Raw genomic sequence first — 27,396 nt, 5'->3', positions numbered from 1 at the left:
ACGCTGGCGGGGCGCGGCGAGCAGCGGGACGCGGCTCCCGGCGCGGCGGGCCCCGCAGAGCCAGGCATGGGCGAGCGCGGCGCGGGCGGCTCCCGCCGCAGGCGGTCCGGACCCCGGCGGCCCAGCGCGGGCAGCCCGGCCGAGGGGGAGCCCGAGCGGGAGGCGGAGCCGCCCCGGGGGGGCCCGGAGCCGGCAGCGGAGCCCCCCGCGGAGAGCGACCCCGACAACTGCGGGGACTTCAGGTAAGGGGGGGCCGAGAGCCCGGGCCCCCTCCCCATGGGGCTCCTGTAGCTCGCCTCCCGCGGGGGGGCTGGGCACTAGGGAGGGGTCGATGGGGCCCCCATTGTCTGCCCCCCCCGGTAGCCCGAGCCCCCACGGGGCCCCTCCCCACGGGCCACGGCCTCCGCGACTCCCCTTTGCGTGGGTCCAGGCCCCCCCCCGCCCCCCCGGTGTGCCTTTGGGGCCCTGTGCCTGGGGTCCCCCCCCACGGTGACCCCTTCCAGCTGGGGTGACGTCTGTCCTCCCTTCCAGCAATAGGACAGACCTCGTGCGGCCCCCACATGCCCCCCCCGGTCCCTAGCGGCCCCCCGCGCCGGTGGTCCTGTGAGGCCTCGTACCCCGAAGTCGGGCTCCCAGCCGCCCAACGCTGGCTCCCGGAGGGGCTGTGTGTGACCCTGACGTGAGGGTGGTGGGACCGGGCGTTCACTCTTGAGCCGAACGATGCCCGAGGCTGGCGGCGCCGTGTCGCCGCTGCCGCTGTGTGTCTGACTCACGCGGTTGTGCCCCCGGAGCAGATAACTGTGCCGGCAGATAAGCCCCGAGCATGGTTCAAGGCCCTTAATTAAAAGTCCCTCTGCACGGAGTAGGTTCGTCCCCGTGCTCTGACTGGGTCACGGGGTTGGTGTCTGACTGTGCAGTGCGTCTCCCCTCTTTGTTTTATGCCCGGCTTTCTAATCTCGGTCTTGCCTTTGCTGCTCCTCTTCGTGTCGTGTCCTGTGTGCGTCCTCTGTACTCCGCTCCCTTCCCAGCCTGCCCCAACAGGGGAGCACCGAGGCTCCTGCCTGGAAAGTGTGGTGAGAGGCGGGGAAGGGGGTCGGCCTTATAAGGGGTGAAGGATCAGCGTTGTGAGGGAGGCTGGCCCTGACTCCATCAGACCCCTTGCGGCCTCGCCCCAGCTGGACATGTTGCCATTCATCACTTTGTTTACCTTTTTCTGCCAGTTTCAGGCCACATGGCAACACTTGTATCCAGGCTAGCCTGCCTGAACTTCCCTGACATCGTATCCAATGCTGCCCTAAAGCCGGGCTGCTGGAACAGGGCTACTACCTTGCTCTTGCTCGCTGCTGGGTTTGATAGCATGTGGGAGGTAATGCCACTTGTCAGGCAGGAGGCCTTTGCTGTAAGGGGTTCCCAGGCCGCAAAGCGTGGCCCACATCTTAGTACGGGGCTGGTCTCTTGGGACCACACCCGGAGACCTACGCTCCCATACTGTGATGCTGGCATTTTTAGAGCCTCTTCTGTGTATTTATAACCTCCTCTCCTGCGAATTGGCACTTGTAACCAGGGAGGAGAAATCAGCATTGACTGGCCAGCTTTCCACGGCTCGTCATCAGGGAACCTCTCCAGGGGCTGCACCAACTGAGTGAGATTGTATCACTGGGTTGCTTGTGATGGTGGGGGACAGGGCTCCGCAACCCTGGGGCTCACTTCCAGTGCATGTCTTCCAATGAAGTATGCATCCGATGAAGTGAGCTGTAGCTCACGAAAGCTTATGCTCAAATAAATGGGTTAGTCTCTAAGGTGCCACAAGTCCCCCTTTTCTTTTTGCGAATACAGACGAACACGGCTGCTACTCTGAAACCAGTGTATGTCTTGTATTCCTAAAGCTCCTGCTTCAGGGCTTCAGCCAGCCATCAGCAGTGGTCAGGAAGGGATTCTCTCACCGCACCCCCCTGTGTGATGAAGCAGGACTGTTCTTAATGTTTCCTCTGAATATTGTGGGGGTGCCTCAGTTTCTCCTATGCGGTTCTTAAGTATCTAGGGGGTGGGGTAAGGGTGTATGATCGTTGCAGAGCCCTAGAGGGCCGGTGTGTGCAGAGGTCTGGACACAGAGAATGGCCGACACTCTGTTTCCTGGCAACTGATGGCCTGGGCCCTTCCCCCCTGCAAGGTGAGAGCTAAAGGGTTGGAGAACAAAGGAATCTGGTGACCTCCTGGCTCGGGGAAAGGGTCAAAGCCCAGAGGAGGAGGGGCTGGAGGGGGAGTCAGTTTGGGGCTGGCTGGGACATGGAGTGAAGTGCAGACATGGTTGTCTGGCTCACTGCCCCCCAAAATGGACCCATCTGAGGGGTCCTGTTCTCTGCACCTGCAAGCTCTGTGTTAGACCATGTTCCTGTTGTCTAATAAACCTTCTGTTTTACTGGCTGGCTGAGAGTCACATCTGACTGCAGAGTTGGGGGGCAGGACCCTCTGGCTTCCCCAGGACCCCGCCTGAACAGACTCACTGTGGGATGCGCATGGAGGGGCAGAGGTCAGACCCAGGAAGGTGGAAGCTGTGTGTCCTGCAGACAGTCTGCTCACAGAAAGGAGACTTTCCCAGAGTCCTGCCTGGCTTTGTAGGGAGCAGTTCCAGAGCATTGCCCGGGGACTCCGTGACACCCCCGCCCTGGTGTATTCTGAGAGTGTATCTGCTTTCTCTGAAGCCTCAGGGAGGGCCATGGCAGGAGATGGGACATTGGGCAGGGTGAGCCAGTGCTCGGAGCTAAAAGAAAAGAAGGACTTGTGGCACCTTAGAGACTAACCAATTTATTTGAGCATGAGCTTTCGTGAGCTACAGCTCACTTCATCGGATGCATCTGAGCTGGCACCAAGTGTCCTCTCTTAGGTTCTTGCCTGGCTGGTTCTTGCTCACATGCCAGGGTCTCCTTGATCTATACGTGGGCATGGGAAGGGGAGTGTCTCTTCTCTGCTTTCCCCCCTGGTCAGACTGGCAGGGAACTCAGGGTGGGGGGTTGCCTTCCCTGTAGTGTGTGGGTCACTTGCCAGAATTAGCTGGGTGTCTCTCACTGAATCCATTCCCTGCCACTGTGGAGCTTCGGGCACCAGTGCCCCTTGGTCCCTGCTGTTCTCTGCCTGTGACACACACCAGTCTAGTCTGCTGTGGGTCTCCTCACCATAGCTGGGTTTAGGGTGCGGGTGGCCTGTGATGTGCAGGTCAGACTAGGTGATCTGGTGGTCCTGTCTGGCCTGACACTCAGCCTCTCAACCCTCCTGATAGTGCTGGGTGCCCATGGTGCTGGTCTCTGGATGTTAAGTGACTTTGTTCTCTTCTCTTGCTGGGTGTGAAGTCCGACTCCCTAGGGTGTTCTGTGAATTCACTAGTGGTGGGTGGGGGGAGGAGTTCCCAAACTGTTGGCACGAGCCTGTTTAAATGAACCGTTTCTTCCCAGGTCCCCAGACAGCATGGATGATGCCAGTTTTCGCTCTACAAAACGGCATCCTCCACTCAGTGTGACCTCCTAACATAGTGCGTGTGCGGTCATGCGGTGTGGAGCAAACGGGTGTCCTCTGCCCACCAGGGATTGCTGTGGCCCCCTCTGCTGATGGCAGGACCCCCTTGCCAAATGCTGTAGAGACCCCAGAGCGATGGGGGCTGTAGCTGTGCCTGACGGACCATGACAGTAAGGGCAAGGCTCCCGGCGTGGTCTCAGTTCTGACAACTGGCATGCCTGCCCTCTCCTCTCCGCCTCTCGCTCATTCCTGGCTTTGCTGGGTGATACAGCAGAACCCTGGGAGGTGTCAACAAGACTTGATTTGTCCCTTGAATTTCTCAAGGATTCCCCGAGCTGGTCTGTCAACGGCGATTTCAGAAGTTCTCTCCAAACTGTACAGATCCAATCTGTGCTGGAAACTGGGGCATCTCTCCTCCACCTTGTGGCCTGGGACAGTGGTACCAATAGGTGGCCTTCCTAGGGTGGGGACCCAACATGTCAGCTACTGTCCATTTACCCTCCATGCTGGTCTTAGTCCTGTCTCCCACCCCGCATGGGAGGAATCATCTACTCCCGCCCCCTTTCTGGGAGAGGGGAGTTTGGCTCGTATGCCTTTCTCAGCCAGCAGAGAGGCAGAGGGAGTGAATCTTGCCCTAAAGCAGAAATGCCAGCAGTGATCCAAGGCCCTGTCTCTTCCCAGTTAGTGTCAGGGAGGGAATGTGGGGAGGTGCAGTCTCAGACCCCACGGGCGTTAGAGATTTTACAGAGGGAGCATGAGCCTGTACAGCTGATGTAGGTGAGTTGCCTGCTGGAGGCTGACAATAGAACCCAGCTGTGAGGCTTGCTGCCAAATCTGGAGCGCAGAGAACAAAAGCGCATGACTGTATCTGCTGCTTCATCTTGGGCCCAAGCAGGCCGACTTGTGTGCAGGAGCTGAGCTGAACGTCTAGGATCGGTCTCACCGGGAGACCGCCGTGGCATTTCTGTAGCTAATTGCTGGCAGTAGTACCAAGAGGCTGCAGCCCAGATCAGGGCCTCACTGTCTTAGGCCCTGTGTGAAGGCAGCACCAGCCAGCCTCTGCTCTGAGCTCAGGCTGGTCTTAGGCCTGGAGAGAACAAGCGAGTCCCTCCTGGAGGGAGGACAAGTGACTGCATAGTTACTAGCCATGTGTACAGCTTGCTGCTAGCCTTCTGGAGGATTCCAAAACACGTCTCCCCTGGCCCCCATCACTGCAGTGTCTGAACCTCTCAACCGTTCCTGTCTCTCCTCCTGCCCCCTGTATGTCAGGGTTGGGCGGTTACCCCAGTGTGCAGCTGGAGAGCTGAGGCTTTGAGTAGGGGACTTGCCAAAGATCACCCATGGCCTGTGGTGGAGAGGGAAATTGAACCTGTAGCCCTAGGCTTGTGCCTGCACCACTGGGCCATCCCTTGTCACTCACTTTAACAGCTGGAAGCCCATATGGTTGTGGTGTTGTGGAATCAATGGATTAGACAGACAGTTGCCAGGAATGGTCTGGTTATTATGTAGTCCTGCCTTGAGTGCAGGGAATGGGACCAGCTGACCTCTCGAGGGCCCTGCCAGCCCTACACTTCTGTGATTCTATGTGGCTTGCTTCATCTGCCACTGAAATGCAGCCTTCTCTGGGGTGTTGCACGATGGTGTTTAACAGCACAGTGGAACACGCAGTAAAGAATCTTGCGTCCAAATGACACTGCAAGGGTGAGGGGTGGGGGGAGTAACCAGGGTTGGCATTCCCCTGGGAATTCAGGGAAACACTACTCCCTACGGATTGCCGTGGGGTCTCTTGAGACTGGTCAGATCGGCCGTTTTCTCATCTGAAAGACGGCAGCGCTAGCCGAGCAGTTCGGAGCACACCCGCTGTGATGCTGGCTGGCAGTCACCCACCTGCACCCCGGCGGCTCTCGATGTTCAATCCGGCACAGCCGCAGCCAGCTGCCGCTCTGCTCAGGAGCAGATGGAATCGCAGCGCAAGGGGGGACGCTTGCGGGCCACGGCTCACTTAAATGCCACGGTGTCACAGGGCTTGCAGCAGTGCGAGTGTTAGTTGTTGTAAGCCGCAGCCTTGACTGCCTTACCTGCTCCGCAAACACGTGGTCTATAACCTGTTCTCTCCTCGTGGCTGGCCGGCCACTTCCTGCTCTGATCAGGTTTGGAGAGCAGCCAGCTTTTAGAGCAGTCTCCCGTGCAGCATCTGGGGGCAAGGTTGAGCGTAATCTAACAGGGCACATAGATCCCCCTTGCTGGAGGTGCTGCTCCTGGCCACCTGTGGAGGAAGGTTGCAGGGAGAAGTGTCATTTCCTCCATCACCAGAGCTGAGAACTGACAATTCAGTGTCCCCTGGCTTTGCTGAGGGGGAGCAGTGGCCGGGACTCTGCCCTGAGGACTTTGCCCTCACCCCTGTGCTGTGCAGAGGAGGACCCCAGAGGGGGTGGGAAGCAGCCAAGACTCCAAGTGTCGCAGCCTGGCACTAAATGGTGCTGAGGTTAGTGGTAGAAGGGGAGCTAAATGTCTGCAACAAAGCCCAAGTGACTGAAATATGCCGTGCTGGGGTCTTCTGTCAGCCCCTTGTGCCACAAGCCTGGCTAGAGAGGCAGCCAGTGAGAAGAGCACAGGGGGCCCTTTGCTTCTGGGGGGATAAGGCCATTTCTTCAGCTGTTCAGTGTCTCTGCCTGTCTGGGACTAGAAATATGGGCATAGGGCAGGAAGGTGGGTGTCTGGGGGGCAGTAAGGCCTAACCTCAGGCTGGCCACTGGAGAAGTAGGCCTAGGCAGGAACAGAGCTAAACGTGTGGGGGCTGGCTAGTGCTGGTGGGCTCAGCTGACAATGCTGCGCAAGGCGAGGCGAATCCAGCATGCTCCATGAGGCCTGGGCGGTGAAAGGCTGATGGGTGGTCGGACTTCACTTCTCTTGGCAAGGCAGGCACTGCCTAAGGGCAACAGGGAACGGGTGTCGGGTACGAAGGAGCCATTCCTGCAGAGCTGCCTTCACAGGAGCCCTGGGGCATCTGCTCTGTGATGCCAGAAGCACCGGACTGCGGCACAGATGCCTGTAGTCCAGCCGGGAGAGAGACTTACCTGTGTCATGATCAAAAGAGCATCTGTTGGTTGGGTCAGCGGGTGCAGAGCCTGTTCGAGGATTACAGGGGAACCTCCACCCTGGAGAGCGAGTCCCAGCCAGGAAGGACCTAACAGGAGAGGAGTCCAAAACCCTACTGGAAGCTGCGGTGCTGAGGAAGGCCACTGACTTTCTAGCCTAGTGTGGGATCCTTAATCGTCTTACCAGGACAGTCCAAAAGAGTCCCAGCCCTGGACTTAGAGGCCTCTCGCTGTAGTTCAGGATTCCTAATCCCGTCCCCACCTGATTGTATCTTTCTGGCTCTGAATACTCCTTCGATGGCTCCCTGGGGACATACCCCACGTGCCGCACAGAACATGGGCACAGGTGATTAAAGGTGGCGTGTCTGTGTCCTAGGATGCCTGGGCTCCACTTCAACCCTGGAGACGCACTGACTCGGAGCAAGTTCTGTGCCTCTGGCTTTGGCTCTTAAGGAGCAGACACCAGCTCTAGAAATGTCAATTCAGTCTGACTGAATTGTGTCTAAAATAGCAACCAGAGTGCACACAAGGGGGTCGGTTTGGCCATCTAATAGAGGTATCGTTCTGTACAGTCAGCCAGACACTCCTCTCCCTGGTTGGGTGACTACCCAGACTAGAGGTAAATCTCTTCCCTCCTCCTGCACTCACTGCAGCCTTTACTGCCCCGGCTCTTGCTCACATGGGTTAGCCTGCCACTGCAGGAGAAAGTTGAGTGTCTAAATTTGGTTCAAACCACATCTAATTTCAATGGAAAAACCTTGTAGGGCTCTAAACTGGCTACCGCTCCTCGCTGCTGTGTCCTAGACCCGCAGTGGTGGCTCTGTGTGGCTGTTATGGAAAGGCAAGTCCTCATCTGGCCTCTACCAGTGTAGAGAGGGGCCTGCTGTCTGCCTTCCCACAGTCCCTGGCTGCGTGCATCTTTCACCGAGCCCTGGATGGTGAGAGAGCAGGCAGCAGCATAGCGTTCAAACGCAGAAGAGTTCCTGAGTGTTGGACCAGGAAAAGGGGTGAGCTGGATCGAACCACACAAATCGGAGTCTGAACTCCCAGCAGCCGGCAGACTCTCACTTGTCAGTCTCTCTCGCTCCTAGTAAGAGGCTCAGCAGGGCCCTTAGCAGTGGCGAAACTCGATGGGATATCCCTGCCTTAATCCTGGGGATAATCCCAGCTCAAGTACTTTTAGGTAAGGTGATACAGAAGTCAGTTCCCTGCCAGTCTGGCTTGGGCAGAGACTTGATGCCAAATTCTGGCCCCAGCTGATCTTAAAACCCTTGCCCCTGGCCAGGTAGCTGCCATGAGCTGGGTTTCCAGCAGACTGGGGTGCCCTGGGCAGGCGGAATCACTGGCCCCAGTTGGATTCCTTGTGCAAGCACAAGAGCCTCTTGCTGCTGCTTCTCGTCTGACCTGTGACTCTCGCTATGCAGGACACTTTGGAAGTCCTGGCTCTGCCGACCAGTCCCATGGCCTATGCTGTGCAGGCCCAGAGTGCCAGCCCCATGGCAGGCACGCCCCGCCCTGAGGAAAGGGGGCCATTCCCCCACCACAGGCTACAGCTCGGCTAGTGGTTACCCACGTTAAATACTGCACCCCTGTGAAAGCCCTGTCCACACGACTCAAACAAGCCTTGCAACCTCCTGGGGCTGGGAGGCCTTGAATCAGCACGATACCACCTTGGGCATCTTCCAGCTACGTGGACCTGTTTGACGTGCAGCCTGGAGGAGGGGTCTGGCTGCTTCCCTAGAGCCGTGACCGCGGCACGTTGGGACTGGGTACCACCGTACTCCCGTAGGGCCTGTGCTGCGTGTGGCCGTGTATCCTGGTCCCTGCAGCAGCTCCCTTGGGTGGTGCAGACCTGCCCCGGTTTGCCGCCTGGCGCCCGCACTAACAGCAGTGCGTGGGGTTCACTAACACTGTTGGTGAAACTCCTCTCCAGGGCTGGGCTTGCACGTAGAGTGGGGCTCCCAGGGGAGGGAATAGCGAGCTCTGTCTCACCGCCTTGCTGCCCAAGCAGGGCTCCGACAGCTGGCCTGTCCCCAGGACGGGATAGGGACAAGCATCCCCAAGCCATCACTGATGTGGATGGGGCTCTCTGTGGTCCGGAGCAGGCTGACAGCCAGTGAGCGGGAAGGGTCTTGCTCCTGCTTCCTATTGGCTAGTGGCACGCTCCCCTCCCCGCTCCAGCCCAGTGAATGGCTCCTGAGGCTGGCCAAGAGGCTTAACCCAGTAGCTTAAGAGGTTGTGATTAATGTTAAAGTAACAGACTCCTTGCTTAATCTCTGGGCGTCGGTGACATTGTACGGGTTACGCAAGGGACCGATTGTGTATGGGGTGGGAGAGAGGTGCTTGGCCATGGGTCGCTGCCCCATTGCAGGGGACTGGCCACCCTGAACCTGCAGGAAACGGCACCCCGCTGTGCTGCTTGCTCAGATCTCTGGCAACTCCTGCAGCGACCGGCGCGAGCGCGGCTCTGTGGAGTAGCTGAGCACTTTCCAGCGGTGTACTTAGCGGGGTGACTGATCTGCTGTGTGCGCTCCCGTCTGCTGGGGAGCAGCGCGTGCCGTGTGCGGTCTTGCACAGGTAGAGATTTTGATGTCTCTGCTGCTGTGTATGTCAGCAGAGGTTGGACCGAGCAGCACCTAGAGCAGAAGGTGGGGAGTTTGGGGTGGAGTTCGTTCTGCTCTCTGGAGATGGCGGCTGTCTGGCTGCCCCAGCGTGGTCCAGATTCCAACCTGTTGGGTTAGCGTGTGGCCTCCAATGTGCAGGTCGCACAAGATACCTGGTGGGTGCTTCAGGCCTCAATCTGACCCAGAAAAGTCTAAACCTCTTGTGACCATTCCTTTAGCTTCCTGGTCCTCCACTCCTGGAGCTGCCCATGAAGCTCCCCATGGGTGTGACTAGCTCTGTGGTCCCTGGGGCAGGTTCCAGTGGCCTGCAGGGCTATGTGGTGGCCAGCTCTCGTTACCAGCTGGGCCATGCCAGGAGAGGGCAATAGCTCCCTCACTCTGCACATGAGCGGTAGCTGTCGTGGTCACGGGTTGGCCTGGGGGATTGGGAATGGGAGGGTGATGTCCCAGTAGGACGTAGCTTGCCCGCATTGGAAGCTGGAGTGCTGTGACACACGCTGAAGGATGCCTGCAGCTGCTGGGGGCTGGAGCCAGCAGTGGGAAGGGGCTCCCTTGGGAAAGGTGGGGTCCTCGCCTGTCACTGGGGCTTGGATAATCTGCTAGGGTCTCTGACTTCTCCCTCCAGGTGTCACAAGGCGCAGGAGTCTCTGCTCAGCTCGTCCAGTGGGTACAGCAACTACCGAGGCATCCTGAACTGGTGTGTGGTCATGCTGGTGAGTGTGAGCCGTATCTGGGCCGTTCGCACTGCGGGAGGTGGGGGACAGCTTCTCCCCACCGTGCCATGGTGTTACTCCTCCAGAGTGCTGAAGGCTGGTGGCTTGGCTTGGCACCTGGGGGCCAGCCTGGCTCTCTGGCACCTGCTCCTCTGCGTGCTAATGCCCAAACATGCTGGCTGGGGCTCCCCTGTCTTGTGCAAGAGACTGCTTTCACGGAGCAGAGCAGCTGGCCACGAGCCAGCTAGCCGCTGCACCTGTAACAGCCTAGCCCAGCCCTCGGCGCAGGGCAATTCTCGACCAAATTGCACCCAAGTGGGTATCAGCAGCAGTGCAGTGATGGAGCCTGTCTGCACGCAGGGGACTGCTGAGGAGCCGTGCAGCAGCTGAAGGTAATCTCCTGCAGCCCAGACCCACTCCGGCAGGTTTCCGAGCTCGTTCGGGGAGTTGTGTGACTGTCAGGAACAGGTGACAGCTCGCAGCAGGTCCGGCTGAGGCTCTTCAAGTTACTGGCTGTTCCTGGCTGGCCTCATGGGAGATCACGAGCTCTTGTGACTAGAGCGAGGGACTAAATCAGGCCCCACTAGGCTCTAGTCTCCGTTCCACCACTGATTTGCTGGGCGCTGGGAAAGCCCCATCCCCTCTGCCTCCACTTGGTGATCTGGACAACGGGGGTTAATACCCACCCATGCTGAAAGGGTTTGACACACAGCTGCCAGTGCAATCCTGCCTCGGGTCTGTGCGTGGGCCACATCTGAACACTATCTGGAATCTCGCGTTGCTTTGAACGTTCTCTCCCCCGGTCCGTGTAGGGGCTCTACGGCCCCGAACGCCAGCTGCGTGGCGTCCCACACAAGTACAATGCTGAAGTCTGCAACACAGTTCAGCTCGCATGGTCTCCCCTGGGGGTCACATCCCTGGCTGTGCACATGTCGAGTGTTGGGACTGAAGGTGCCCCTGTGACAGAAGCCAAGGGCTGGAGCTGTGCTGAGGCAGCATTTGACTATCGGCTCAGCCCCAGGGCTTGGGGATGGGGTGGGAGGACCTGGAGGGGGCCCAGTCAAGGACTAATCTAGCCAATGAAATGGAGCATTCAGAGGAGCACTGGACAGGGCTGCTGTCCCCTAGCCCATAGGGGAAAGCTAGCTCCAAGGACCTCTCACCACTACAGTTCAGCTCTATGCGAGTGCAGCATGGGGGCCAGGAGCCAGTGATGTTGGCAAGGAGCCACAGCTTAATCCTTAGACTCTTGCATAACATGGGTCAGTGGATCCTTGTGCAAGAAGGGCCAAAGGCCAGCAGAGCCGGTGAACACCAGGCTTAGGCCTGTGGGATCCCGGCTTGGCACACTAGCAGGGGCATGGCTGGCCTGGGCAGAGCAGCACAGCTGAGGCAAACAGCATGGCGGGGGAAGTGAGGGCCAGCGCCCCTTCCCCCAGGCTGCAGCTCTGCAGCCAGGACAGGTGCACTGGGGCCCTGGTTAATCCAGAGTCTGGGTTTAATTTGATTCCCCTGGGAAAGGGAGCAGAAGAGACGTGGCTCTCTATTGTCGTAGAATTCACACTTGCTCGTGGCATGGAGCAAACTCCCCGTTGCTGTGTACAGTGGCAGAGCTGTCAGGCCCCAGGGTCAGCCCCATCCCTGGGAAGGGGACCCTGCCTTGTATGTCCTACTGGCCCAGTGAACTAGTGAGTGCTCCGCATCTGACTCCACCCTGACCTGCTGCCACCCTCCCTGCCCCAGCATCTCCTCCTCCCTGGTGGAACGGCCCTGGGCTCCATAATGGGCACAACTGTCTACACCTGCTTCAGCACCCGACTGCCCCTCTTCCCCAGCAGCCAATGGCCTCTGACACCTGCATTGGGGCCTCTGGTTTCTCTAGTGGCCTCTGACTCAACCTGGGCCCAGCTGGGATCCAAGGACCATGACTGCACCCAGTGGCCTAGCAGGACTTTGATCCCTGCCACTGTGTGCCTGAACCAGCCTGGCAGCTGCATAGATGGGATCTCCTGCTAGCCCCTGAGGAGCTGCTAGAAGAAACACTTGCTGGCTGAAGGCCTCTGACCCTTTCCAAAAGGGACTGGGGAGTGCGGAGAAGCCGGGATCTGCAGTAATGTTGTGGCCCCTTATCTTGCTCATGACTCGCATCCTGTGTGAGCAGTAGCCCTTGCATCACAGGGCGAGAAGTCAATACAAGCGTGCCCGTCTAGATTGGGACACCGTGGAACAGGAGGCGGGGAGGAGGGAAGAGACTCTTGCCAGATCTGGAAATGACCGTGCAGCAGTTACAGAAACGCCTTCCTGACCGCGCAGGGCCAGCAGTGGAGGCTGTTAACCCTCAGTTCCTCAGGCACGTGAAGTCTCCTGGCTGTGGGGGACAGAACATGTTCTGTAGCTTCCCACCCCAGACCCGACCAGCCAAGCAGAGCCAGGGCAGACTCCAGAGACCCATGTCCCTGTGCTGGACGAAGCTGACTGGCTTTCTGGCCAGTCCCTTCTACACAAACCCCTGCCTATGCTGGGATTCTCCCCAGCCCCAGTCTGGGGGCTGCACCTAGACCTGACTGACCCCTGCGAGGCTGGGTACAATCACCCAGCCCTGTGGCCTGGAACGTGCCGGGGCAGCCGTATTGATCCTACGACAGGAGTGTAGCCTGGGAGACCCCTGACAGCCTGCTGTTGTGGGGAGGAGAGGTGGAACAGCCTGTGGGGTCTCTCCTGGTGAAGGGGGGTGAGGCTCGAGCTCTTGCAGGGTTTGCCTGTCTCCTTCTTGCCTCACAGGTGCCCTGTGGCAGGAAACTTGGTGCCTAGCCAGTACGTGCTCGCCCGCAGCAGGGTGCTTTGTGCCAGGGCTGCTTGTTCCCAGTGGCTCCCCAAGCAGCTGCGGTAACCAGCCCTCAAGCTACTGGCATGGCGCCCGTCCCTGTTGCTTCACTGCCTGGTGACCTTTGGCTGTGTGAGTGCCAAGCTGAAACTTGAGCAGCAGCAGGGTGGGGCTGGAAGGGCGTTGGAGCGGCTGCATTCGTAACCGACTTGGAGCTGGCAAGTGACTGGCTCCAGCAGGGTAATCCCTGTGCAGCAAGGCACCTTCGTGCGGTTAGGAAACAAGGGAGAGCTCAGAGCCGAGGAAGCCTCTCCAGGCAATGAGCTGCAGTGCAGGTTCCCGGGGCTGGCTGCCAGAAGGGGCTGGGGGGTGGCTCCGAGGTCGGCTGTCGAAAGTGGCTGTCCTCTCCCAAGTCAGAACAAACAGGGAGCAAGTGTGGGAAGAGTCTGAACTCCCAGTTGTGCAGGGGGGGACTCGGTGCCTTTGGGGAGGAACCCGGCCGCATATGACCGTGCCCAGCCACCCTGCCCGAGTGTAGGAAATGCAGAAACACGCGCTTGCTCAAAACTTCCTGAACTCCTGGGGTAGGTACTGTCCTGGAGCAGGCTCTGGCTGAAGTGCCGTGTCTTGGGCACTGGCAAACCGGCCAAGCTGCTGCTCAATATTGGGCAGCCAGGTTCCACAGGGCTCAAATGCCCCAACCTGACTCTGGGGCCACATCTCCCCTCGGGGCTCTGATCTCGCTCAGCTGCCTGCCTGGGAGCCAGCAAACGCTGGGCCTGTCTCCCAAGCCGCTGGAGGGGGCAGGTCCCTGCCCCCCAGAGAACCGTGGATGGCCTGGTTTGCACCCCATGGACCCAGCAAAGGTGCCAGTCACTTCAGTCTGTGACTTGCAGTGTGGGCTCTGCTGCCCTCCATCGAGGGGGCAGGGCGGGATTTGACTCGTATTCTGGCGGGCTCTGCTGGGCACAGCATAGCTGCACCCCAAGCTTGCAGTGAGACCCGCTGAGGCCTGTTGGCTACTTAAACTTGTTGCCCTGTAAGTGGGGATTGTGGGGCTCCCTTGGGCCTGACCCCATGCCCTGCGGAGCAGCCTCTGAGGCTCCACTGAAGGATTGGGGCCTGTTACCAAGGAGCTAGCACCCAGCACTCCACAGCACCGGCGAGGCCTGATTGGCACCAGGGACAGACCCGTGGCCAGACAGCTGAGGTCCTGCCTGGCATCGACTGAGCTTGCAGGGGCAAAGGCCTGTCTCTTCTGGGGGGCAGGATGGGAGAAGAAGGGAGCCCGGTGCAGTCAAGAGCAGCAGGCTGCTCTGGGATGCTTCTCGGGGGTGAGTCTCTCTGAAGGGCAGTAACAGGGTCTAACCCCCCGTGCCCCTCCCCAGCCTGCCACTGGGAGTCTGGATCCGAGCCTACTGGAGGCCCTGTCTGCTGAGCCGAGCCCTGTGTGGAATCCTCCCCCTTTCCTTCCGGAGCCGTGCGCAGGCTCCGAGTTCCAGTCACTCCCTGAGTAACCCTGGCTCCTTCTCTTCCAGGTCTTGAGCAACGCCCGGCTCTTCCTAGAAAACCTCATCAAGTAAGTGCTGACCCCTGCTGCTCTGCACCAGGGCCAGGCTGCGGGGGGTGCTCTGGCTGGGCAGGGGCTGGCTGCAGACACGCTCCCACAGCAGAGCATGATGGGACCCGATCACTGATGGGACGAGCAGCAGGGGCTGCTGAGTCAGCTGCTCACAAGTTCTGTCACGAGCTAAAGGTGACCCACAAATCAGTCCCCCTGCCCTGGGTCCTGCCAAACCCCTTCTCCCTGCCCGCCTGAGCCGCACACCAGACAGAGCAGTCATGCCATATGGGGCGCGCCACCCCGGACCGGCTCTGGACGCCGTGTGGGAATGAAGCTGGAGCGCAGGCTCGGAGCGGGGCCTTGCTCTGGGGTGGCCCGGACCAGCGGATGGTGCTTGACAGGGTCCTGCCTACACTAAGGGTGCAGACTCCAGAGCTCCTGGCGAGCTGCTGCAGAGCCGCCCTGAGTGTGTCGTGGCTGGTCCCCCTACACACTCCACAGGGCTTGGGAGCGAGGTGGGAAGGTCCGAGGGGAGTTGGGAGCTCCCTGTACCAAGGCCTAGAGGAGAGGGTCTGTGCTCAGGGTGCATTCCGCACTCGGCAGCGATCTCTGGGTGCTCGAGCGCCCAGACAGCACTGTGCCCTGCCCAAGCTTTCAGGGCAGGGCCTCGAGCAGTGACCCTGCTCAATGGGACCCTTCTCCCGGCCCTGGCTAAGCTCTGCCTCAGGCCAAGGGCCCTGACTCCTGTGCCCGGGAAACGTCTCGGTAAGCACCAAGGCCAGGCAAGGGATTGGCAAGTGTCTGCATGCCTCCTAGGAGCATGGGCTGGCTTGCCAGCCCTCCTCCGCCCTGGCACCCGGCGGAGGCAAGCGCATGGCTCTACGCTGGCACCTGTTGGTATTGGTGCCCGAGGGGCAACCTGCTCCCTGCCGGCGTGGGGCTGCACAACTAACCCAGCCTGCTGGGTGCTGAGCTTGAGGAGATTTGACCTTCAGCCCCCAGGGCCTGGACCCTGTAGTGCTGGTCATGGACAGTGAGGTCTGGCCGCGTCCCCCCAGATACCTGGCATGGGCCCAGGCAGTGTCCCCTTCTGCCAGTGCCCCGTCCGCCTGCTGCCCCGGGGCTTGGGAGCCTACCCCTGCAGTAGCCGGGGCCACCATGCGCATGCTAAGGGCACGGGTGCCACCACGTGGTACTAACATGTACTGCAACTTCTGAAAGCCGCTCCCCATTCTCACCTGTCGGAGGGCCAGGCCCCTTGCCCCCTCCCCGGAGTGGGAGCTCTGACAATACATCATGGCGCTTTCCTTACATCTGCAGCTTGGGACCGTCCCAAGCGCCACTCCGGCCTGTAAGTTCTCATCCTGGGTCACTAACAGCCAGCGGCTGCGTGGGCTGGGCCAGTCCCCCAGGCTGAGTGCAGGCTTGGAGTCCCGCTTTGGAACTGGGCCGGGCCTGGCTAGCAAAAGCCACAGCCTCTGGGTGTTGCTGGGCCTGGCAAAGTGCTCCGTGTTCCCATGCCCATCAGGACTGTATGGGAGACCACTGCAGACTAGCCCCGAGATGGGTTCTGGTGGCCTGACACCCAAGAGGAGTTCTGGGAGAAAAGCCAGCCCCTCTGAGCAGGGGGGAGAGCCCCTTTCCCATGCCCAGACTTCTCACTAATCTCTTCCCGAAGGCTCAATGCTTTCCAAAGGCTCCTGAGTGCTAACAAGTAGCTGTGTTAATGGCTGGAGGCCTCCACCTGGAGGGAACAGGTGGCGGCTGAGGGAACGAGCCCTGGGGCAGAGGTCCTGGTGGAGGATGTTCTGGGGATGCCGGCAGTGCGTTGCTCCCGCCTGTTGTATGCCAGGCGTGGGCCAGGGCTGAATGGTCCATGTCTGTGGCTGGTGGGAGGAGTGGAACCACTCTCCATACAGGGACCTGCTGCTGACAGATCCCTGGCATAACCGGACGCAGCTCTTCCACATGGGCTGAAGCCACCCGGGCACCAGAGCCCCGAGCAGCACGTCAGACCAGTGCTTCCCTCTGGCTCACCTGAGACACGTTTCTCCTACAGATACGGTATATTGGTGGATCCAATCCAAGTGGTCTCCCTGTTCCTGAAGGACCCCTACAGCTGGCCCTCCTTGTGCCTTGTCATTGGTGAGTCTGCAAGAATCCCTGCCCAGTGAGCTGAGATGGGCCCCATGGGAGCTGGCTGCCTCCTCCCTGAGCAGTCTGGAGATGGGACAGGCCCGCGGGACCCCCCAGCCCATCCCCAACAGGCCAGGGCAGGGTTGGGCCCTTCAGAGGGCTCTGTCCAGCCCCTCAGCATCACCAGTGTTGGGGCTCTTGCTCCCCAGGGGGGTCACAGCCTGACAAACCCATGAGGAAGGCCCTCCTCCTAGCTGAGCCTGCTCGAGCCCTAGGCCTGCCCTTCATTCACCAGCTGCTGCTCCCACGGAGCAATCGGTGCCCAGATCCTGTCCCCTCCTCTCCTGCCCAGAGCACTAGCGGGGGGGTCCAAAGGATTTGTCCACCTTCCATTGCAAGCGTTCACGCGAGGGCTGGGCCCTCTGCGGTTAACCCACCTGACCTTGCAGACAGTCTCCTCCACCTGCCTCTTGGTGCTGAGCTTGGACAAATGCTGCCAGAAAGCTCCGTTGCTGGGAATGAGATCCTTGGCTCGTGTGGGGCAGCCTGGTGTCTGGGCAAGATGCGCCTTTAACCACATCCATCTCGGACCTGCTCCTGGCAGCTGCATTGGCCTTCTCTTCGTTCCCAGTCCGTCGCTAGCTGTCAATCACCTGTCTCGAGCTGGCAGGGCTGGACTGGGCTGGTTGCCGGTGTGCTCTCTGGGGTCCTTCGGGGACACAAGTGCTGTCACGAGGGAAGGTCCTGAGCCAGAAGGAGCTAACGTTGCCTAGGATGGGCACAAGAGGTCTCCCTAGAACGGCCTGCAGTAGCGATGCAGGGGGCCAGCTCCTAGCCTCTGCCCTCTCCTTGCTCAACCCCCTCCCTTCTCCGCCCCGAGAGTAGAGCTGAGCGCTCTGACAAGCCACGACCCCTGTTCTGGGGGCGGTGGGACTCCAGGGACGCTGTGAACCCCTCTCTCATGGCATCTCCCAGTGCCTTCCTGCTCCCCCGAGCCTCCTGTCCAGTCTCTACTGCCCTCGTGCCGGGGTCGCCCTTCCTGACCCTGTGCACTGGCTTCCTATCTGCTGCCCTGCGCTGATCCTTCAGCCTGCTCTCTGAGGCTCCGCAAGGAGCAAGGCAGCCGAGCTGGATGCAGCATATCGCCAGCTCTTCACAGCCGAGCTGGGAACTTGAGGCCGTCTCCTCCTGCCCCTGGGCCCGGCTGCTGGCAGCAGGCCCTTGCCTGGCAGTGATCAGAGGTCTCCAGTGCCCTGGGCGACGGGACTGGGTGCGCTAACTGTCTCTTTGCTTACAGTGGCCAATGTGTTTGTGCTGGCTGCTCTGCACACGGAGAGACGCCTGGCAGCGGTGAGCCCCTTCCTCCTGGGCTCTCTTGGCCACGCACGGGTCACACTTATCCGCTGTGGCTGTGGCTGCGGCTGCTGGGCTGCTCTCAAGCCTGTGGCCGGGGAAATGGGAGTCTCCAAGCAAATGCATGGGTGGAAGGGGACTTGAGGATAAGAGCAGGATGATCAAGACTGGTCCTCTGACACCAGGCTGCAGGCATGGCACTGACAGGCCAGACTAGGGGGGCTCAAACTGGGCCCAGTGAGCCCCCGAGGGAATCCCCTGGAGCGCTTGGGAGGGAGGGAGGCTCTGGACTGGCCTTTGCACCAGATGAAGGGGGTGCCCTGCTTTGTCCTCAGTCCTGAAACCAGTAAGTGTCTGTGGAGCACTGACTGGAGCCATGCTCTGCCCTGGCTCCATCTCCTATGGGCATCCAGTGGCAGCCTTATGCTTGTTACTTGTGGGGTGGGAGAGCAGCCTGGGGAGAAGTGAGCGGGGGTTAAGCTAAACCTGACAGGTGGAACAAGCCCTCAGGCTGCAGCCCCAAAGCCCCCACTCCCTGGCCTGGTCTCCAGCAGCTGCTGTGTCAGCATCTCCCAGCACAACTGCCCGCAGGCCCGGGGAGCAGTGCGTGGTCTGTGCTGGGCCCTGCTCGGAATACCTCTCCCCAGGGGATCTTTGGGAGCAGAAATCGAACCAGGGCACCTCTCCTTCTCAAAGCCTGAGCCCAGGGCCGCAGCCGCTAGGGGGTCAGCAGCACTGTGGGGCGCACTAAGCTGCAAGTGCGTTCTGGGCCTGGCCTGTCTGAGGGGCCGTGGGGCATGTCCCAGGGAGGGAGCGGCTGCTGTGATTCCTGTTCCCAGGTGGCCGCCCCGGCACCTAGCTCTGGCGGAAGCCACAATGGGGCCTGCAGCAAAGCAACCGGGCGGAGGGTGCATGCTGCCTTTTCCAGCTGTGCCGTGCCCCTGGGGCAAGCAGAGGGGAGAGCTGGTCCGTCATGGGGGGGGGGGCACAGGAAGGGTAGGACAGAGGGTGCGGGGCTGTTGTACTGGCCTCATGGGTCTCCTGGCTCCCCGCAGGGCTCCCTCTCGGAGAAAGTCGGCACGGCCCTCCATGCATTCAACCTCCTGACCATCCTGTGTTTCCCAGCGCTGGTGGTTCTGATGGTCTCCTCCATCACTCCAGGTAGGTGGTGGCCCCTCCTGGGCCCTGGCGGTCAGCGCTGGCTGCCTTCGGACATGGGCTCGCACTGCAGGGACCCCTGGGATACTGGGGTCTCTGGGCTCGCCAGGCAGGAGCAGGGTCAGCAGCAGCCTGCTCTGACCTCAACTCTGGTGGACTCTGGGGCTGGGGGCCCCTAGGGACAGGCTGACCCGGGTCTCTCCTCTCCACTGTGTTAGACACTCACTAACCAGGGTGGGGCGGGGCTGGGCAGGGCCGGAGAGTTGCCTGGGGAACGCCGTCCCCGCAGCAATGCCTCCCGGGTCGCTCACGCTCCTGGCCTTGTCTCTCCCCAGTCGGCGCAGTGTTCACTCTGTCCATCTACACCATCCTCTTCCTCAAGCTTTTCTCCTTCCGGGATGTGAACAAGTGGTGCCGAGCCCGGGGCCGGGCAAAGGCTGGGCGCGCGTGCTCAGGTGAGCTCCGGTAGTGGGAGGCACAGGTGGTGGGCCGGTGGCTGACGCTGTGAGCTATGCTACCCCGCGTGACATGCTGCTGTGGCCTCCGCTTTGCCGGGAGGGTTATATTGCACGCTAGTGAAGACCCCCTCTCGGGCTTCACCGCCAGGTCTCTCTGTCTCGATGCACAAGCGCGGGGCTTGCCCGTTCCAGGAAGGGGAACAGACCTGGCCACAAATGGCTCTGCAGAGATTGGCACGGCGGCTGGCTTTGCCTGAGTGCGACTGCCATCTCAGCATGGGGGTCTCTGCTCCCTCCCATGTGACTGCCCTCCTCAGGGCGTGGGGCTGGTGAGTCTCAACCGCAGCCCTGCTGCCAGCTGCCTGGCCTTCAGGCTAATGGCTCTTCTCTCATCTTCCAGCTTCTGGGCCGAAGAAAGCCAATGGGGAGGTGGCGCAGAGCGGGGTGTACTATCCAGCTAACCTGACCTATAAAGGTAACTGGCCCTGGGTAACTGGCCTGCAGCGTGGGGACAGTAGGCTGGGAGGTGTTTCTTGCCTAACACACCTGGACTTCTCAATTCTCTCCCAGAGCAAGGGCTTTTTCAGTAAGACCCTGCTGAAATCCCAGGGCGTGCCAGCTGGCCATGGGCACTGATGGCTGTGTGGAACTGGGCCCAGATCTCCGTCTCGGGAGCACAGGAGGCCAATTCAGGCTGGGGAGCACAGGGCTAACGAGTCACCTCCCATCTCTGCCACAGTGGGACAGTGACCCAGTTGACGGGCTGCTCGCCCCTATCCGCAGCCAGCCTTCCCTCACCTGCTGGGAGAGCCCTGCTGAGGGTTTAGTGCCTGGGCGTCCCTGAAGGCAGTGGCCCTGCTCCATAGGGCTGTCCCAGGAGCTTGCTGACCCCCTGTACCCACCTCACCCGTGGTCGCTCTGGGCAGGCGGTGTCCATGCTGCTTGTTGAGAACCTCAGTGACTCTCTGCAGGGGCGCTGGGCCTGTCCCCGGGGTGACGCTGCTGGTCTGTTTCAGACATGTACTACTTCCTGTTTGCTCCCACGCTCTGCTACGAGTTGAACTTCCCTCGCTCGCCCCGGGTACGCAAGCGCTTCCTGCTCCGCCGGCTCTTCGAGATGGTAAGGCAGCCTCGGGCCCAGCTCCGGCCTGGATGGGGGCGCTGCGTCCTGCTCGGAGCGCTGGGCCAGTGACAGTCCCCCTGGCTCGGCAGGCGCAGATCGTGGCCGGCCCAGCCCCTGCTCTCCTTCGGAGAGCAGGACAGAGCTGGCCGATGGGAGGGCTGGCAGCGGGTGGCTGCTGCTACAGCGCTGACTCTGCTCTGGAGAGTGGGCTGAGGCGGGTTCAAGGCTGGTGTCTCAGCAGAGGTCCCTTGACCAGGCCCTGGGGGTGGGTGGGGAATGCCCGTGGCTGTAAACACCCCGTTGTCCTAGCTGGTAGACAGCAGCATGCCCGCTGGGGGGCGGACGGCCTTCGTGCTTTGGGGAAGGACACACCCCTCTAGCTCAGCAGATTCAACAAACCCGGCGTTGCTCCAGGACGCCCATCTCCCAGAGCAGGTTCCTGGCGTGGTCTGTGTGCTGCCATGGTGGGACACAGGCAGCAGGGGCTGGCTCAGACCAGTGTGGCCTGGTGCCCGGCATGCCAGTTCAGTGGGGTGGGCACTGAGGGGCCCATAGGCCTCATGGGCCTGTCTGCCAGATCCCTCCAGCATCTGACCGGCCAGGCATCCTGCATGGGCCTGTACTGTGCAGGGGAGGGGGCCTGGCTGATCTCACCACTGCTGCCTCTTTGTCTCTAGCTCTTCTTTATCCAGCTGCTGGTGGGGCTGATCCAGCAGGTACGTGGCTGGAAACGGAGGTGAGGTGGTAGCCAGGAGCCCGCGGCCGCCCGCCATTGCCAGGCGGGCGTAGCCTGCGGCTGACGCAGCTCGCGGTGCCGAGGGGCTGGTGCAGAGCGGGCTGCGCTCTCCTGGCTGAATCGAAGCACGCAGACGCTGCACCATGTGACCGTCACAGGGAACGGACTCGTTAAGAACTGAGCAGATGCTGGTGTCTGGTGCGGTGGGGTGGACCCCTTAGGAAAGAAGGGCAGACACAAGCTCCCTGATGAGCATCTGTGGCCAGTTTCAGAGTAACGAAGTCGGCTATAGGCCCCGGTGGCATGTGGGACTTCAGGTGAGCATGCCATGGGGCAGGCTGGGATCGGCCAAGCAGCGGGGCTGAACGGGGACAGGGACAGGCGCTGTCTGGTGGGTGACCTACCAAGCAGGTAGTGACCACAGCTGACCGTGCGGGATGCCCCGGATCTTGGGGTGAGGGGCAGGCTTGAGGGCTTGGTGCTCTGGGCGGGAGCAGCCTGACTGTCTAGAGCTAAACTTCTGCTTTCAGTGGATGGTCCCCACGATCCAGAACTCGATGAAACCTTTCCGGGTGAGTGACCTGCCTCCCTTTCACTGTCCGGTCCAGGCTACTGACTCCCTCCCCGCAGCTCCTCAACTCCTGCAAGATCCCTGTTGTGCATCTCTCCTCTCCTGCGGGGCCGTGGGAATGACCCCTCGGTGGGCAGGAGGCAGCTGTCTTCCCCCTCTGGGGTTCCTGGCCACAGCTGGGCTCACGTGGGGCCCCACAAGGGGCGGCACCTCAGAGCTCTGTGGAGAAGCTTCATGCCGTACCGCCGGCTGTGCGGTGGCCTCAGCTGGCCGGGCTTGAAGGCCCCTCTCCCGGCTGGTGGCCAGTGCACTGGCTGACCCGTGGCATGCCCCACGGAGGGTGCATGCTTCCTTTGCTGTGTGCGCACTGAGGCTTGCGACAGGTCAGCAGGGACCCCATCCCTTCCCACCAGTCTGGTGCCTACACAGGCCTCGCCCCTGACAGAACCAGGCTGTGGGCGCCTGTATCTGGGAGGGGGCAGGTGGAGTCCTGAAACCAGCCTCTTCTCCGCCCCCTGCCCACTTGTCCTGGCCAGCTGGGACTGATGCGGAGCTCTCCTTTCAGGATATGGACTACTCGCGAATCATAGAGCGCCTCCTGAAGCTGGCTGTGAGTACTGCCGCTAGAATTCGCCTCATACCTCGGGGGCTGGGGACATGGGAGCCTTCCTGAAACCGGCTCCCAGCATGGTCTGGCTCAGCAGAACCTGCTCTTCTGTCCCCCTGGCCTCTCATGGGCAGTGGCTGGCAGCAATGCCAAGGGGCGGCTGGCTCAGCTCTCTAGCAGGGAATTCCCTGGAATGCCTCTGGTATGAGCTGATTCTTGGTGTCCGCCAAGGGCATGTGCTTGGTCTGTTCAGTCTGTTCCTTTCTCTGGGCAGGTCCCCAATCATTTGATCTGGCTCATCTTCTTTTACTGGTTCTTCCATTCCTCCCTGAACGTCCTGGCTGAAGTGATGCGGTTTGGCGACCGGGAGTTCTACAGGGACTGGTGGTGAGCAGTGACCCATTCGGGGGGCCCATGATGGGGGAGCTGTTGCTTAGCTCCAGACAGCTGGCCCCAGGCCTGTATCCCCTGCAAGGGGGGTGGGAAATCTCCTTGGACTCAACTTGCTATTGTGGCCAGCTGCAGGGAGCTGGTGGCAGAAGACTCTAGCTGCTGTCTCATCCCTGATGGGAGGCAGGGCTGTTTAAAGCATGTAGCTATGTAGAGAAGCCATGTGGTTTCACTGTATAGCCCCTGTCCAGCTACCCACCCCCTTGAGTCCCCTGAGCCTGGGAAGATGCTAACATAACACTTCCAGTGCCTTCCTGCTGGGCTGGGAGCCCTCCAAGGAGCATGTGCGGGTGCTGCAGGGAAGGGGAGCTCCTGGGCTGGAGGAGGTACCATCCCATCTCAATGGTCTGTGCTGAATACCTCAAAGTTGGGGGGGGAACCACCTCCAGCTGCCTCCTCGTGCCACTGTGCCATTGACCAGGTCCCCCTGAAGCATAAGGGTTCTGTGGTCATAGCCTGGCTCCCCGGGGGATGGTGGTTGCGTGTCGCTGTCCTCTGAGATCCTGCCAGAGGCCACAGCCCAGTCATGGGGGGTCACTCAGGGTCAGTCTGACCCCAGCGGACCATGTTGTCCCTGCCCGGGGACCCCCTGCCCACACTAAGAAAAGGAGGACTTGTGGCACCTTAGAGACTAACCAATTTATTTGAGCAGCCAGACCTGCCTGGGAAGCCAGGCGCATGGGAGCTGCTGGACAAACCCTGCGGGTATTAGTCTGAGCGGCAGCTGACAATCAGGGTTGTACTTGGGGTCCCTCTGCCCCTTCCCCTCGTCTGGCTGAACATGACTGGCCAGGCAGCAGGGGGTGCCCTTCCCTCAGCCTGGTCCAGCCGGGTCTCCCAGGACAGGGCTGCTGTTAAATGCACTTCCCGAACCTGTCCGCAGCCGTAAACAGACACGCCTGCAAGGTCTGCAGCTGGGCTCTTGACCAAAGCCCGCCTCGGGGCTAGCTGGGGGCAGAGGGGAGTGGGGGGGCCTGTGAAAACTCACCTGCCCCAGCTGCTGGGCCTCTCGCTGGGAAGTCCTACGTGGCCCCACGGTGCTGACGTAGTGACAGTCCCCGCCCTGACGGCGTATGACAGGCTGTCGGGAGCTGACTGGCTGTCGGGAGCAGCGGGGCTGTGCTGTTCCCAGGTCTCCGGCGTGCCCACGGCTGGCAGGTTGTTGATGCCGGTTCTCTCCCCCAGGAACTCCGAGTCCGTGACGTACTTCTGGCAGAACTGGAACATACCGGTCCACAAGTGGTGTCTCAGGTACGGCTCCCCATGGGCTCAGCGCGGGCCTCCCAGCCCGACTAGAGAACACCCTGAGCTGGGCCCGGCAGCAGCAGGCTCCTGCTGGGGCAGTCGGCAGGGCTGATCAGCGTGTGAGGACGCTCCTGGAAAGGGGCAGCTCCGAGAACCTAGTTCCTTGTTCTCACCGGGCGGGGAGATGCTCCCAAAACTCAATAATCAGCTGCTGCTGCCTAGTTAAATAGCCAGTGCTGCTAACCTGGGCTTTCCCGACTGCTCTGCTCCCAGCCCTGCAGGGCCCACACGGTAACTCCTGATCTTGTGTTCTAGGCACTTCTACAAACCAATGATCAAGAGGGGGGTCAGCAAGTGGACCGCCCAGACTGCAGTGTTCCTGGCATCGGCTTTCTTCCACGAGGTTGGCACCCTGGCTTGCTCCCTACGTGGGAGGGAGGGGACTCTTTGCGTCGGCTGTCGGTTTCAAGAGTTGCATAAAAGGAACACTCATGGCCTGACCGGGGGGAGGGTAAAACTCAAACAGCAGCCTTCCCACCAGCCTGCCCTCAGCGGGACAACCAGCCACAGGGCGAGCCCTCGGTGCAACCGCACCTCAGTCTGTGTGCTGTCCGTGGGAGGAGAGGGGGGGGCTGCGGACAAGGCAAACTCTGCTCAGCGCTGTCCCCACAGGGACTGCTTCCAGGGGTCTCGTTCTGGGCAGCTGGTTCTAGGCTGGAGCAGTGCTCTGGCTTTGCCATCTCCTGGGCTGAGTTGGGTACCCATCCTGGGGAAGGGAGGACACGGGGCAGGTGGACTGCGGGTAGCAGGCTCAACCATCCCTCCCCACCCCTAGCTGTGGGGGTGGATCCTGGAGGGTGAGCAGTAGCAGCTCCTCACCTTGTGGGGCTTGATGCAGAATCTTCTCTCCTCCAGTACTTGGTGAGCGTGCCCCTGAAGATGTTCCGGCTGTGGGCGTTCATGGGGATGATGGCTCAGGTAAGACCTGGGAGGTAGGGAGGTCACCTGCCTCCTTGGGTTTCTGATCCTTCAAGGGAATCTCCATTCTGGCATGCTGGAAAACAGCTCGTGCCCAGGGGCCTTCTCCACTGCACCAAACCGCATGGAACCGTAGGGAGACACCTGCCTAGTGTAAATCTGTTGGCTCGAGGCAGTTGACAATGCCCATGTGTCTTCTGTAGCTGCCTCATTCAGTGGCTCCTTCCCAGTGCTCTGGCACCCACCACCACCTTTGGACCCCTGGGCCATATAATGGGGCCTGTCTGTTTTGGTTTTTTTAAAACCTCCCCTCACATGGTATTTGTGCTCTGTTCTGCCCACTTACTCGGGTTGTGACAGCCTGTCTTTGAGGCTTGGAGTCCAAGCTCTGACTGCTCCTCCCCCCAGATCCCGCTGGCCTGGCTTGTGGGAAGGTTCCTCAGAGGCAACTATGGGAATGCAGCTGTATGGATCTCCTTGATCATCGGGCAGCCGATAGCCGTCCTGATGTACGTTCACGACTACTACGTGCTCAACTATGAAGGCAGCCAGTAATGCATGTGGACTCCCTGTTCCTCCCTCTCCTTCCGGTGGTTGGCAAGGAGCCAACCAGGGGTCAGAACCCCCCACTTCCTGCTGCTCTCCGGAAGCCTCTGCGACCGACTGTAACACCAGCACGTGTGCGGAGATGTCACTGTCTAAGGAAGCTGCCTTGTCTTTTTATATGGGTGTGTAATCAATGGGGATGACTATTTTTGTGAATTGAATGTTGGATCAATGCAATATCCTCCCGTGAGAAGCACCAGAGAGGAGGAAGGGCCCTCCAGGTGCCACTGGCCCCTTCTCTCTCATCACTGGTGTTAACGCTCAGGATCAGATTGTTGAGAGGGCATTTCCCAGGCTCCTTTAACAGGGTGTTCAGGGCAGAGTTTAGGGCCTGCCCAAGGCAGCGCCAACATCTTCTGAGGCCCTCTGGAGAGCTTGGCAAGCTGAGCCTTCAGAACGTGCTTCTGCACCGACCGCCTCTAGACTGTTCCCTCAGTCTTGGCAATAGGAGATGGGGCTGGTCAGCAGCAAGGCCTGGGCCTCCATGTAGGGTGTCAGAGCTTTAATGTGGTGGCTCCTTTGCTCTGACCGGTGCAGAGAGGCAGCCAGCCAGCTGGGAGCTGCTGTGTTTAGGGCACTTTAAAAGGACTTTCACTGAAGTCTCAAAGTTTGTTCCCATTCCATCCCATGTCCAGACGCTCTGGCTGCCTCCTCTTTAAAAGGCAGCTCTCGCAGAAGGGTCTCCCCCTCACGCTGATCCTGCAGCCCTCCTGGGAATCCTTCATGGTACAGCCTCTCCCTTGGGCTGGCCCCTGGCTGCAGGACCAGCAGATGGCACTGGGCTCCTCAGGCATGCATCAGTACTTCCTGCTTCAGCCAAGGGGAACCAGGAGCTGCCTGCTCTTGTGTGAAGCTCCCTGTGTAGGGGAGTCATGACAGTTGCCTCTGGTTTCTGTACTGTGCACAGGTTCCACTTGGGCTCCTCTTGGAGGCTGCCGTAGTCCGTCCTCAAGCACTCCAAGTGCTAGGTGAAGCCTCCCAGGTGGCTGCATGGCCCTCCATGGCTGTGCTGTTTGGAGGTGTGACTCTGAGATGGCAGATGCAATCTGGATTTGTGTTGAATGTCCCCTTCAGGGGGCCATGACCTGTCCATGCAGGGGCCATAGTACTGTGTGGGCTACCCCTGTCTCCAAAAAACTTGCCTGCCCTTGCAACTTCTGACACTGTCTGTATCTGCCAAACCGTGAATAAAGCATCTTTTCCAAAACGGTCCCATGGGCTTTTTGCTGGGGTGGGAGGAAGGGAGGCAGCTTGGCTCAAGTGACCAGGCCTGGTGCCTACCATGGAGATGGGCTTTTCTCAGGGAAGGCCCCAGCTGCTTCCCTCCCCTGGTAGTAGCAGCTGTCTCCTCTCCACAGAGCTGGGACCAGTGCAGGCCCATGGCTGCTCTCGCTAGTTCAATCTGCCTCCGTGTCACAACTAAGTGCGGATACAGTGGAGACGCTGATGCCCCACGGCAGGGTAGCAAGAGGGAGCTGTTTGGTGCAGCTCTGTACCAAGGCCACGTTTTCATTCAGTGTAGTAAATACAAACATAATTTAACCCCTGGATCTGATCAGCCAGAGCCCCCTGGTCCCCATCCAGGGGTGCGTTGCAGACACAGCTCACATAATGTCTCTAGCTCCATCTGCCTGAAGGAAGG

At 60.3% G+C, this 27,396-nt stretch overlaps 1 protein-coding gene across 1 annotated transcript; it reads left to right on the top strand.

Annotated features, from left to right (window-relative positions):
- DGAT1 (diacylglycerol O-acyltransferase 1) lies at window positions 1-26,961 on the top strand. Its single transcript, XM_073329857.1, has 17 exons — window positions 1-242; window positions 9,858-9,945; window positions 14,308-14,348; window positions 16,393-16,478; window positions 17,767-17,819; window positions 18,878-18,983; window positions 19,316-19,435; window positions 19,839-19,913; window positions 20,455-20,558; window positions 21,239-21,277; window positions 21,828-21,869; window positions 22,434-22,478; window positions 22,750-22,862; window positions 24,111-24,176; window positions 24,486-24,573; window positions 25,086-25,148; window positions 25,557-26,961. Exons 1-17 carry the CDS (start codon window positions 67-69, stop codon window positions 25,701-25,703), a joined length of 1,452 nt encoding a protein of 483 aa, XP_073185958.1. The 5' UTR covers window positions 1-66; the 3' UTR covers window positions 25,704-26,961.
- Window positions 26,962-27,396: the final 435 nt, after the last annotated feature.

The sequence above is a fragment of the Lepidochelys kempii genome, chromosome 2 (assembly GCF_965140265.1).
Source record: "Lepidochelys kempii isolate rLepKem1 chromosome 2, rLepKem1.hap2, whole genome shotgun sequence".
Classification (NCBI taxonomy): domain Eukaryota; kingdom Metazoa; phylum Chordata; order Testudines; family Cheloniidae; genus Lepidochelys; species Lepidochelys kempii.
The sequence above is the reverse complement of the archived record's forward strand: the minus strand, read 5'-3'. Positions and strand labels throughout refer to the sequence as shown.

What these genes read in the sequence shown, in the direction of transcription:
- DGAT1 (XM_073329857.1), top strand. Translation starts at nt 67, where the DNA reads ATGGGCGAGCGCGGCGCGGGCGGCTCCCGCCGCAGGCGGTCCGGACCC. An exon ending in GAGTTCTACAGGGACTGGTG is followed by an intron (nt 22,863 to 24,110) that starts GTGAGCAGTGAC and finishes TCTCTCCCCCAG; the next exon opens with GAACTCCGAGTCCGTGACGT. An exon ending in CATCGGCTTTCTTCCACGAG is followed by an intron (nt 24,574 to 25,085) that starts GTTGGCACCCTG and finishes TCTCTCCTCCAG; the next exon opens with TACTTGGTGAGCGTGCCCCT.